General features: G+C 43.4%; 1 protein-coding gene across 2 annotated transcripts in view; it reads right to left on the reverse strand.

The window, feature by feature from the left end:
* Nucleotides 1–3,811: 3,811 nt before the first annotated feature.
* The window catches only part of HIVEP1 (HIVEP zinc finger 1), a 110,045-nt gene continuing 101,039 nt past the window's right edge, over nucleotides 3,812–12,817 (reverse strand). For both annotated transcript variants that reach the window (XM_066623942.1, XM_066623941.1), the window contains 2 exons: nucleotides 7,393–7,907; nucleotides 3,812–5,987 (listed from right to left, as the gene is read on the reverse strand). In XM_066623942.1, the coding sequence (XP_066480039.1) occupies nucleotides 4,815–5,987; nucleotides 7,393–7,907 (1,688 nt within the window). In that variant the 3' untranslated portion in view covers nucleotides 3,812–4,814. The remainder of the gene's footprint in view (nucleotides 5,988–7,392; nucleotides 7,908–12,817) is intronic.

A 12,817-nucleotide genomic window follows, 5' to 3' on the forward strand; every position in this document is an offset into this window, starting at 1 on the left:
GACAAAGGAGCTAATAAAGCAGCCCATCCTGGAGCATTCCATGTACAAATGCTTTCATGCAAATGCCTGAAGTCTCTGAGCAAAGATGGGAGAACTGGAATGTCTGGTGACTAGGGAAAACATTGACATAGTGGGCATAATGGAAACCTGGTGGAATGCAGAGAATCAGTGGGATACCACAATCCCGGGCTATAAAGTCTACAGGAGGGACAGGGAGGGGCGTGTTGGAGGTGGGGCGTGGCTGTTTATGTTAAGGAAGGGATAGAATCCAGCAAAGTAGAGATTGAAGGCAGGTCCGACTCCACCATAGAATCTCTGTGGGTTAAATTACCAGGTCTGAGGAGCGATGTAATACTGGGGGCGTACTATCGTTCTCCAGACCAGAAACCAGAAGGGGACCTTGAAATGAGGAAACAGATCAGGGAGGTGACAAGGAGGGACAGGGCTGTAATCACGGGGGACTTCAATTATTCTCACATCGACTGGGTCAATTTGTGTTCTGGTCACGAAATGGAGACCAGATTCCTTGACATGCTAAATGACTGTGCCTTAGAGCAGGGCTGCCTAAACCCCGGCCCCCGGGCCACTTGTGGCCCATGGAGGGCCCCAATCTGGCCCCACAGGGAGCCCCCCATCTCCAAAGGGCACTTGGCCCACTAGAGACCCGCTGGAGCCCTCGCTGCCCTGATGCGACTGCTCTTCACAGCGACAGGGAGGAAAAGGCTAAGCACTCACAGGAGAGCAGGAGCCCTGCTCATCCGCAACCCTCCCATTAGGTTGGGGAGGCTTCAGCTGAGTGGAGGCGTCAGATGGGGGTGAGAAGTCCTGGGTCTGATTGTCCTGCTTGAGTTTGGATTGGGGGGGCAGGCACTGAGGAGGAAGGGAAAACTGTGAGTCTATTTGTGCTGCTTGTGTGTGCTGGGGGGGCAGGCGCTGCAAGGGAGAAATCACGGGATGTTTGAATTCAGTTGGAGAGCATGTCTACTCAGCAGTAAATCCCATCAGACTCAGTGATTAGACTGTGAGTATATTTGTAATGTAATCCTATCTGATTAGACTGTGAGTGTATTTGGGGTCAGGGGCTGGCACTGCAGGGGAGAAGTCTAGGGGATGTTTGAATGCAGCTGGAGAGCATGTCTACTCGGCAGTAAGTCCCATAGAGTCAGTGGGACTTACGCCCAGGACAGTGTGGATCCGATTGGGCTGTGAGTGCTTGTTGTTGGAGATGGACGCTGCAGGGAAGAACTCATGGGATGTTTGAATGGGGAGGAAACCTACTGCTTTTGCTTGTTGGGGTTGCTGACATTTGAGAAATGGGCTATGTCAGAAGGCCAGATGCAAGGGAGGGCACCAGGATGAGGTCTCTTGTTATCTGGTATGCTCCCTGGGGCATTTGGTGGGCCGCTGTGAGATACAGGAAGCTGGACTAGATGGGCCTATGGCCTGATCCAGTGGGGCTGTTCTTATGGGTTCTGTTCCAAGCACTCATGTGGATGGCAAAAAACAGACTATAGCAAATCAATTAAAAAAACAAAGTTTCTTTGATTTAAAAATAGCCTTGCTGATCTTTGTGATGTAAGATAAGAGTCATTAAGACAATCCAACAATCAGTCATCCTGCAAGCACTTACAAAGGCACTTCACTCAGTCCCTCCCTTCACCAAAGCAAAGTGATCACTTTTCTTTCACATGTTCAGGAGAAGGGAGGGGTCACCTGTAGAGAGAAGGACTGATGGATTGTCAGCCAGCTGCCCCCCCCCTCTCTCATTAAGGAGGCTGTTGTTAAAAGACTGTTCAGTTTTTTAAACTGATTTTAAAGGGATGCACTTTCCCCCTTCTCCAGGGATTAGCACAGTCCTTCTCGCATGCAGTGGCCATTTGTGTTGAGTCAAATCCGTGTATAATAAGGCTGAACCTGTACATGCCTGTTCAATACTATGACAGGCAGACAATGCATGCAGTGTTTGAATAAACTATTGTGCTGCCACTCTCCCTCCTACCTCCACTTGGTACCAGTGGAGTCTGAAGTTGCAGACTGAGCTGTCAATTTTCCATTGAACAGTGCTTATGAATCCAATACCACTTTCATTTTTAAACTCAAAACACACTTGATAGCACTTCCCCATTTTTCTCCACAGGTCATATTTGTTGTAAAAAAAATACTGTACATATTTTTTGCAATGCTGAACAATGCTTGTACAACTCTTGCTCCCTTTTCATATATTTTGAAATCAGTCCACCCTTGTTTGGTCATAGGTTTAATACTGGCGTACATTTTGGTATGTAAAACTAGAACTTTATTTGTCCTTAGGTACACAAGTTGTGATTGTACCTTATACAAGAAATGGTCGGGACATGATGGTAGATTTTGCTGTATCCCCACCATCTTGCTCTGATAGTGCTCGAAAACCAATGGCTCCAGTTTTCCCTTTATAGCAGTGCATGAAACCAGAGGCCTTTCAACAAGTAGGTCTCAACCCAATCAGGTGGATTGCTGCAGTGTTTGAACAATAGCCAGTCCTAGAGCTCTTAAATAGGTAAATCCCACCAAACACTTAAGCAGGGTTGCTTTGGGCAAGCAGTGCCAGTCTTCAGCAGGCCCTCTTGGCCTCCCAGCTACCTGCCTACTCTCCCCTCACTTGAGTTTCTCTACCTCTCCTTACATCTTCGAAAGCTGAGTGCATGCTGTCACCATGCCACTCCTTAACCCTCCTCTACTTCCACTTAAAGGAAATAATGGTTAGACTGACACAGTAACAGAACATGATGATTGGGCACCACCAGGCAGGACAAATGGAAGAAGCCTCATATCGTGCATGATTGGACTGCTTGGTGGCTGGGAACAAGTATAGTATATACATGGAATAGTGGTAGATTTTAGACTTTAAGACTCCGCCACTTTGCCAATGAGTACATGGGCTCTCCAAGGTAGTCCTCATGTTGCGGTTTGGAGTTTGTGGTGGGTCTCACCTCTCAACAAGCTGAAGACCACTGCAGGTTCATCATGTGTGGTACACCAATTCCTTTTTTCTCAGCCTACCTAGTGGCTTGCTCTCTCCCTCCCTGCCACCCTCATGTGTTTTTATGGTCCTTCTGGGAGAAAAGTGTGGGGACCTATGTTTCCTCTTGACATGCATCACTGAATAAAATAAAGCCATATTCAAGGGACAAGTTAGCCCGTTGGTCTAAGGCAGGTAGACCAACTTGCGGCCCTCGGGAGCTCCCAACCTGGCCCTCTGGGAGCCCCCAGTCTCCAGTGAGCCTCTGGCCCTCCAGAGACTTGCTGGAGCCTGTGCTGGCCCAACTCAACTGCTCTCAGCATGAGGACAACTGTTCGACCTCTCACCTGAGCTGTGGGATGAGGGCTCCCTCCAGTACTTGCTGTTTCATGTGTGTGATGCAGCAGTGGCAGCTAACAAAAGGCTGGTCTTGCTTTGTGCAAGGCCTTTTATAAGCCTTGAGCTACTGGAAGACCTTCATTCATTCATATAAGTTCCATCTCTAATAAATTCATTTATGTAAATTTATTCAAATTTTAAATGTAAATTACTTCTTTTTTTCCTTCCCCCAACAGTGTCAGAGAGATGATGTGGCTCTCCTGCCAAAATGTTTGGACACCCCTGGTCTAAGGCATCCACTATGAAATGCACTTTGGAAGGAACGAAGAAGCCCTGAGATGATCAGCAATTTTTTTTTAAGTTGATGCATTATGGTATTTACTTACTCTAGCCAACCAAAAATAATTTTTAAAAAATCAAGAGACACTATTTTCTTTCTCAACCATATTTTAATTTAATAAAACATGGCTTTGTTTCTATTTTACAGCAAAAATAAAAAAGTCACACGAACCAAACTTTTTTGGTCATTGTCACAAACAAATAAGCTCTTGTGACAGGTGGGTATTAACAAAATGTTTTAGTTTTCCTTGAAATAACAGAGATCAACAAATACATCTTATGAAAATTTGGAGACTTGTGTCTCTTAAATAGTTTGCATGTTGTGAGTATATTAAAAAAACTTCTGAGGGAGAAAAAAAAAATCCCATTACTGAAGTTTTTTAAAAAATCATGACAGTAGATAATTCATCCATTTTCTGAATTTTCCTAAGCAACTAATGGGGGATGAAGTGCAAAGAGGGAACACCAAGGCTGGAAATTGGTTAAAATAATATTACTTTCTCCTGTTGACTCACCTTACATCAAGAAGGCACAACTTGAGCAGTGGTAAAGTCAGTAAACAAAAAATTTTACTGAAATAATTCAATAACACAGATACGGGATTCTGTTAAGTGTAAAGCTAATGTCATACACAAGAAGGAAGGACAGATCCTCCCTCACCCAAGACTAATATGGATACAATAAATATGGAGTTTACATACTCAGTCTGTACACACAAACTTTGCCCCACAGCCATAAAAATTTACATTTAACAGTGCAACATATAATTTAATCATTTATTTCATCCAACATAAGATTTTTTTGTTTTACTTACGAAACACAACTACTTGGATTTAATATACATATAATATATATAATTTTGACAATCTGTACAGTTTTCTAAACATAAAACTCCAAAAAAAGGCACAATTGTCTATACAACATGTACAAAAAATGGCCGGAGCTGACAAGAAACAACAATTGTTGGTCAAGAGTTCATGATTGCACAAAGATTAGTAATGAGTTTGTGTCAGAAAAAATGTGCTTTAAGTAAAAGGGAGGTTTGCAAAGAAACCTAGTAAGTGTTACTTTAAAAAAAACAACCAAAAACACACACGTACGGGCACACACATACAATCAAACATAAAACCAGAAACTCCTAGGTTGCTATTACAAGTCTGTCCTCATCATCACTGCTGCCATCACTAAACTCCACAGTATTTTGCCTCTCAGGCAACCCTTTTCGTCTATGTACTTGTCTATCAGGAGAGACAGTCTGATGGCTGGGGGAACGGGATAAAAGAGAATTCACCTTCATGGGAGGCTCTGATGCAGAAGCCTGTTCAACCTGAACAGAATTGATATTGCACTTTGGTTTCATACGACTCTCTGAGTCAGGCTTTTCAGTGTCCAGTTTATCTGGGCTATCACGTTGTTGGGACTCGCTTGAAGGAGCCAGGTCAGACAGATTTTCAACTTTGTACCGCTGGTTGGCAGGTGCCACCTGAGGAGATAGAGCACTGGTGTTCCGACCAGGATCCTCGGCAAAACTCGCAGGACCCTGTTCTTGATGAGTTTCGCTGGCCTTGTTACTGGAAGCTGGTGTTTCTGGACAGCCCTGACAATCCGCAGTCACAGGGCTGACTGAGGGAATCAAAGTCGGCAGTGCAATGTTCAATATTTGCAGACCTGGAATGTGTGTCTGAGGGCTGCCACTGCTTTGAGGAGAAGGGTTTGCAGTCAAAACCTGCAGCCCTACAGCGTTTAGAGTCAACCCTGAAGGGTGTATTTGTGGAGCAATGTTGGTGTTGGTCAGGCCTAAGATGTTGACAGTCTCCATACTGAGGGATGGAAGAGGCTGCAGGGTTGGTGCACTAAGACTCTGGATGCCTGGCACATTAATCTGGCCTATTGGGATACAGGGCACAACACTGTTCACTTCAGCAACACCAAGATGATTGGCAGTGCCAGAGACTGCACAGGCTGGATCGCCAAGAGCACTTGTAGTTCGGTGGATCACACTCACAGCAGGAAAAGTGAGTTGTACTGGACCAGCCTGAATGGGTACAAATGCCGAGTATGTGGCTAAGCCAGCAGGTACCACATGGATCCCCCCCACTGGAATCATCCCATAAGGGGTCTTGGCTTGCTTCTGTGAGTGCAAAGGGAGGTGACTGAACAGGTGGGTCTGGGGAGGTGCTGATTTCATGGTCTGATCTAGATGCTTCTGCTCTTGGATCTCTGGGTAAGGTGAGGCCACTGAAGGAGCAACCATTGTGGTTTGTGTACTCTGGTCCATGGGTGGAGAGGAAAGTCTTGCAGAAGTTGTATTCTAGCATGAAACAGAAACACACAAAAGCAGTAAGATGATGGGTTCAAAATTTTCTAATTTTCTAAAAATGTCAGCAAAGCATACCAAAGGAGAGCTGGGCATCTGCTAAGCAAACAACATGACAGGAATAACTCAGGTTTGTAAGCCAAATTTGTTTGACTAATTGTGGTGGGAAAATTCCATGTTTTAATGGAACTTCTGCTTTGAACGTTGCAAAATTATTTGGAAGGAAAGGGGGGGATAGAATTCATTTAAATAACTAGATAAATAAAATGTTCAATGATACTGTAAGCCCAGACTACTCTCTTTGAATGAGAAGTGAACGCACAAAGTTAACTGCTGATCCTTTGTTTTATTTTAGTTAAATTTGAGAAGACCAAAATATTCTCTCCTTTTCTCCATGCCAACACTATTTTCTTCTCTAAAGAAGATAGTTGGTTAACATTCCATCTTCTTACTTAAAAAAACAAAACTACAAATCATCCAGGATGTGCTTTTTCAGCACAACTGATCTTGAAACTACCTTATGGATTATGTGGATGGATGTACAGTAGTGCTTATAATATTTTCACATGGTATAGTGCCCTACTCATAGACTGTTATGGTCTAGTTGTGGCAAATATCAGAAATTCTTTTCTGTTTTGCTGCTGACAATATTGAAGTCTGGCTTGTATGCATGTGGCAACTGGGTTGTATTGTGGCTTTTTTGTGTATTTACATAACAAATACATACTATGCATCTACTTCTACAAAGCTGCATGCCAGTCAAACTTACAGGTTGAGCCTACTCATCTGCATATTTTCTATCCTCAAATTTGACTCAACCTGAACCCTCTCTGAAGGCAACCACAGCTCTGCTCGGGGGGCCTTTCTGAAGTCCACAGAGGCCATGAGCATCTGCCCACGGCCTCTGTGAGCTTCGGAATGTCTCCTAGAAGCAAATAAAGTGACTTCTGGTTCTCAAATGAAAACCAAAAGTGACTTTTCTTTTCTTTACTTTTTTCCCCTCTAGAAGGCATTCTGAAGCCTGCAGAGGCCACAGGTGGATGCACATGGCCACTGCAAGCTTCAGAAAGCCCTCCAGAGTGACTGGAGCAGAGTGGTTTGGACTATTTAAAGGGGCTGAAACCGTGGATTTAGTTATCCATGATTTTTGATGGGACCCACCAATCTATGGGGGTCCAAGAACAGAACCATCACAGATAATGAAGCCACACCTATATTTGAAAAGTAAAATTAATTTCTTCGTGCTGATGGCTTGTGTCTAATGCAAAAATAACATAAAATCTAATAATTAAATTTTAACTCATTTTCAAGTATTGGAAGTTACACTGAAATCTTTCCAACAACTGCTTAACAAATGTAGCCAAGGATACCTATGCAACAAAAAATTCTGTCTGCTTACCTTGGAAGCTGCAGTAGTAACAGCAGGAGCAGAACTTCCTAATGTTTCTTCTGCATCTGGGTAGTCCACATACATCTGATGGCATGGAGACTTAGGAAGAGTCTCAAAGGGCACCACAGACTCTGTGCTGGTTGCTCTGTTCTGCATGCTTCCTTCATTTGCTTCTCTGGGGACAGCAGCTACTAGTGGCCCTGAGCTTCTGCAGTCTGACTGCACTGTACTAAGTACTGTCATCTTTGTGAGAAGTGCTTTTGGCAGGCCATCCATTGAATCTGTGTGAACCCCAGCAAAACAATCTGCAATTCTGATTTCTTCATCAGCGCTTGAGACCTCCTGAGAAATGTTTCTAGATGGATGATGCTGTGGACTGGCTGAAACTGAGGGGGCGGCAGATAAAACTGACTCAGCTTGGCTGTCATCGTCATCATCTTCATTGTCATTGTCATCATCATCTGGACCATCTGAATCTTCTGCATCAAATCCAGACCGATCATAACCCAGTCGCTGCTTTTCACCTACAAGGGAACACGCTAAATTAAAATATGCATAAAAGAGCATCCTGGGTCAGAGTATTCTATGCCAGTGGTACTCAAACTTTTCCGGCCAGTGGCTCCCTTGACTCCCGTGTCTGTTGGCCATGACTCCCCATAATGTTCCTGAGGGCTGGAAGTCACATCATTAAACAGGAAGTGGCCAGAAATATTAACTATATTAAATATATTAAATATAATATTATAATATTATATTTACTGTAATATAATATTAAATATATTAACTATATTAATATTAATTATATTAATCATATCATTAATTAAATGCAGATCTTAAAAACATATTATTAATACACAGCAATATAAATGCTTTATAAATAAATGATCAGCTGCTGATCACTGTTGGAGACAGGATGCTGGAGTAGGTAGATTTTGTGTGGTCCAGGAGGACTCATTTTTTTAAACTTTGTAAGCATACCAATAGAATTGTTTTATCAAATGAACTTTGTGAACAACCAGTCTGATCAACATTACACACACACACACCCCTGCGGACCCCAATCCAACTAGTCATTTCTTCCATTCTCCTTGGATAGGATTGAACCCTTTATTATTTTAATGAAATTAAATTTTTCCAGCACCTGGTGGGGAAAACAAAAATAGACCATGAAAATATATCAGAGCTGATAAGGGTTTGGTTAGGAAGCTGATTTATCTCCTATACTAAGAGATGCACAGCTCAAGCCTATGCATGTCTACTCAGAAGTAAGTCCAATTAGAGGCAATGGGGTTTACTCCCAGGAAAGTGTGGATAGGATTGGGCTGGCAATCACTTCATCAATGGCTGATGAGTATTCCCTTCAAATAGCAAGATTCATCACTTTAAAAATGCAGCCTTTCCTCTTCAGTCAAACAACAAGATAATAAATCACTTTAAAAACAGTACCCCTTTTCTGCTCCTGGCCAAGTAAAGTGTGTGCTTGTCTCTCCCCTCCCCCTCCGCCAACTGCATGGAAGCAACAAAGAGTCCTGATGACTTGTAGAATAGGAAGCGTTTTATTTGGAGAGGGGGAGGAAAGTGGGAAGGCTTAGAGATCGAAAGGGGGGACTGGAAGAGGGAGGGGGTTGAAAAGAGAGATTTCACTTTGATAGAAGCCATCCCAGGCTGGGAACTAGGAACCAACCAGACAAGGATCAGGGAGGATCTTAAGGATCAGGGAGGGTTAAGGACTGCAAGCTAAGCATGTTCGGTACTTGCCAGATGGGGGTTGGAGTGGAAGAGCTTTGCAAACAACATGCAGCGAACACAGAAGGCGGCAGCCTCAGAGTGGAGGGAGAAGAGGGCGGGGCGGCAGCAGCCACTCTTGAAGCTGAGCAACTCCCGTTTCTTCTGCTTTAAAAAAAAGCGCAGACAACGGGCAGAAGACGGGCTCGTATTCTGCCCAGGGGTGTGACTGTATTGCTGCGAGAGGACATCCCGTGCCTCCCCTTTGAGTTCCTGGCACCTCCCTAAAGAGCTGCACCTCACAGTTTGAATAACACTGTTCTATGCAATTATGCTGTTATTATAAAAAAAAAAAATAAAGCAATATTATGTTGCTTTGTAGAGAAAGACAGGATACAAATTTTATTATAAATGAATAAAAAAAAAATATTCCCCTCAAATACTTCACACCAGTACTTTCTAGGGGGAATGCATGTTCAAATGCTTCGTCACATGGGAAGAACAAGCATTTCAGGGAAAAGAGCCAATGCAGTAGTTGTCTACTAGTACTAATTGTCAGGGATGGAAGGTCCAGTGTGGCTTGACTTGAGTCAAGTCTAGAGTCACCACTTCCCTAAGACTCGACTTGAAAAAAGAGTCCTAATGGGGGCACTTTCTGATCACTGAGTCGCCCCTTCACAACTCTAAATGACTCGAGTCAAGTCACCCCCCCTTTAAAAACCCAGCCATGGAAAAACAGGGTGCTGCCTAGGGGTGTGTGTTGGATCTCTCTTTGAACACTCCCCTGATGTCCCTTCCCATCTGTAAACAGGGTGGAAGGGACTCCCAGAAAGCTGGGTGAGAAGCGGCAAGAGGGAGGAGGGTCACACACAGAAGCTGCAAGGCTTACCAGGACGACCCAATCCGTGGCACCTCTACTCAGAAGTAGCCCCACCTCAGTCGGTCATTCCCCTCCCCCAGGTAACAATTGAGCCATGTCATACAGTGGAAAGCATGATCACTATGAACTGCCTTCCCTGCCTCCTTCCCCTCACTGGCCATTTGTAATGCAAGAACCCTCTTGGCCGTCTTTCTGCCCTCTCAGTCAAAGAAAAACCTAACCTCCCATCCTGCATCCAATGATCATGGTTTCCTCCCTTCCTATCAGAGATGAGCAAAAGAGCTGTCTCTCACCTCCCTGCTCCTGCTTGGATACATTAACCCTTCCTTGCCTCATGGCTGGAACCTCCCTGCTGCTTGCCCAGTCTGAATGATGGCCCCACAAAGTTTTCCATGCTGCAAAAACAGTAAACAAGCACACCCAGACATAGACAGACTTGAGTCTGCACACATGGGGACGAGTGCCAAATCAGGTGGCCTTTGACTCAAGTATTTTTCCTGAGACTTCCACACACGTGACTAATAGCACACCATGCTGCTGGCACTAATTAATATCATCAATAGTAGCAATATCAGAAGATGCATCTTCTGATTAGGTATACCTACGTTAGGTATACATTTGACCAGCAGGTAAGCAGAAGTCAGATTAATAGCCCAACCCTATTCCGGACTGGGCTGTTGGGGGCATGGCAGTACAACTGCGGAAGAGCATTCCCCATTTCAAATTGGCTGCTGACAAAGCACATAGCGTTCTGTTGATGGCCACAAGAGCTGCAAGAGGTGGCAGCACTTCTTGACTATTGCTGGACCTGCCGAAGAAGGTAAGGCAATGACAGGGTGGGGGAGAAACAGTGCAGGAAGGTTGCAGCAGAGGGTGGATCTGGCAGCAATGGGACATGCCGAATCTTGTCTCCTCTTTTCAGAGCCTCCATGCCCTTTTCTTCTCAGACTTGCACTAGCTGTAGAGCAGGAGCAGGTCCAAGACCAATTGCGGAGTGGTAGGCTTATAGAGGAATAAGGGGGAAATAACTCCCCTTCCCTGAAGCCTCCCAATCTGCCTGCCCCTGCTGGACACAGTGCAGTCCTTTTCGGCATAGTGGGGCGGGGGAGGATATGATTGGGCGCTACAGTTCATTCCAATAATAATTCTTTCTTTGAACATTAGAATATACCACTACCCATTTGTTTTATGTGTGATTGTCAGTAGCGCACAATAAGATCCAAAACTGTATAATAATGTTTATTGTACAAGCCTACCTAAACAATAGAAGACAACAATAGTAAAGGCCAAAAGCTAGTCTAGTCACAGTTATCTTCTAGTTGACACTTAAACCAACAACTGAGAGCTGGCAATGAAAATCCAGTGGATTTTAAGAAATGTTAACTTTTTAGAAAGAAGTTGCATGCTCCTCCACTTGTGAATGTAATTTTATGAATTTTCTACAGCTCTTTGCCTGGTGGAGGGAGGGGCTCCCACTACGCCTTCACCTCACAATTTCAGCACCTCCCCAGTTTTATGTATGAAAGCTACTAAGACATATGACTGAGCTGATTTTTTTTTTTTTACATTCACCTTTATGTGAATGTTCAATATTCTTCCTGAACATTTTCTAGAATTCAGGCAAGTGAAAAAGTTCAGGAAGAGCAGAAGAGAAAATTCTCTTCTCTTTGCCTGTTGTAGCCTGTCTGATCTAGATCCAGGGCAGTAAGAAAACTGAGGTGGCTCCTGAGTAGGAAAAGGAGAAGGAGTGTGCGAGAAGGAAAGCATATGCACATACTCATGGGAGGGGTACACATTTCCCAAAAGCAGTGGGCAGCAACAACACACAAAATAAAAGTTTTTAAACCTTAACACACTACTACCCAAACACAGGCAAGGAGGTATGGGATAGGTTGTGTATACTGTTTATAAACTGACTTTTTAAAAGCCTTGCGAGTTACAAGATGAAAATACTATTCTGTTTTATTCTAAGACTGCTTGTAATCCCCAACATGATAAGCTATATTCAGTAGGTGATGAATATACAAGCACTGCAACAATCCATACAACTTTCACCATAACAATCAGTATGCTAATTTGGGAACAATTAGGAAAGATGTTTAGAAAGTAAGGGGTAATTCTCTAAAAATGCATTACCAAGGGGCAGCAATATGAGAAGCTCTCTTCTTGATGCAGGTGTTTCCACTAATGTCTATAATAAGCTGCTAATAATGGTGTTAGAGGAATTATAAGACTTCCCTTCTCTGCCAAAATATGTCTTAAACAGAGTGCTTTTTAGCTCAGCTGTAACACCATCAACAAAACATTAACCACTTTGGTTAGACTTGGTAGGAAAGTGACAAATGCAGTCGTGTTCTGGAAATATTAAGCAAGAGCTTAAAGTAAGTAGTATTTCAGTATATATTTGCAGGTTTTCATGGCCAGCAGTAATCCAACAATTTAATATACATTTATTCAGGTGAGAAGATCATGGCTGTGTCAAAGAATTAACAACATGGATTCTAATTCATTGACACAATGAATTATCTTTCAAACATTAAGTTTGTTACATGGCTCCTTTATAAAACACTTGGTTAACCCAAGAAATTGTGCCTTACTTCTATTTTAAACACTACTAAAGGAGAAATAAAACTGTTAAAATGCAGCTAACTACCTTCTGTAAGGGTAAGTCTTGTCTTACAAACCGTTTAGAATTCATCAGGCATGTGGATGTGGGAGAACCTGTGGATATTATATATCTGGACTTTCAGAAGGTGTTTGATACGGTCCCTCACCAAAGGCTGCTGAGGAAACTCCAGTAAGGGAATTAGAGGGTAGGTTCCCTCATGG

This window comes from Tiliqua scincoides, chromosome 4 (assembly GCF_035046505.1).
Source record: "Tiliqua scincoides isolate rTilSci1 chromosome 4, rTilSci1.hap2, whole genome shotgun sequence".
Taxonomy (NCBI): Eukaryota; Metazoa; Chordata; class Lepidosauria; order Squamata; family Scincidae; genus Tiliqua; species Tiliqua scincoides.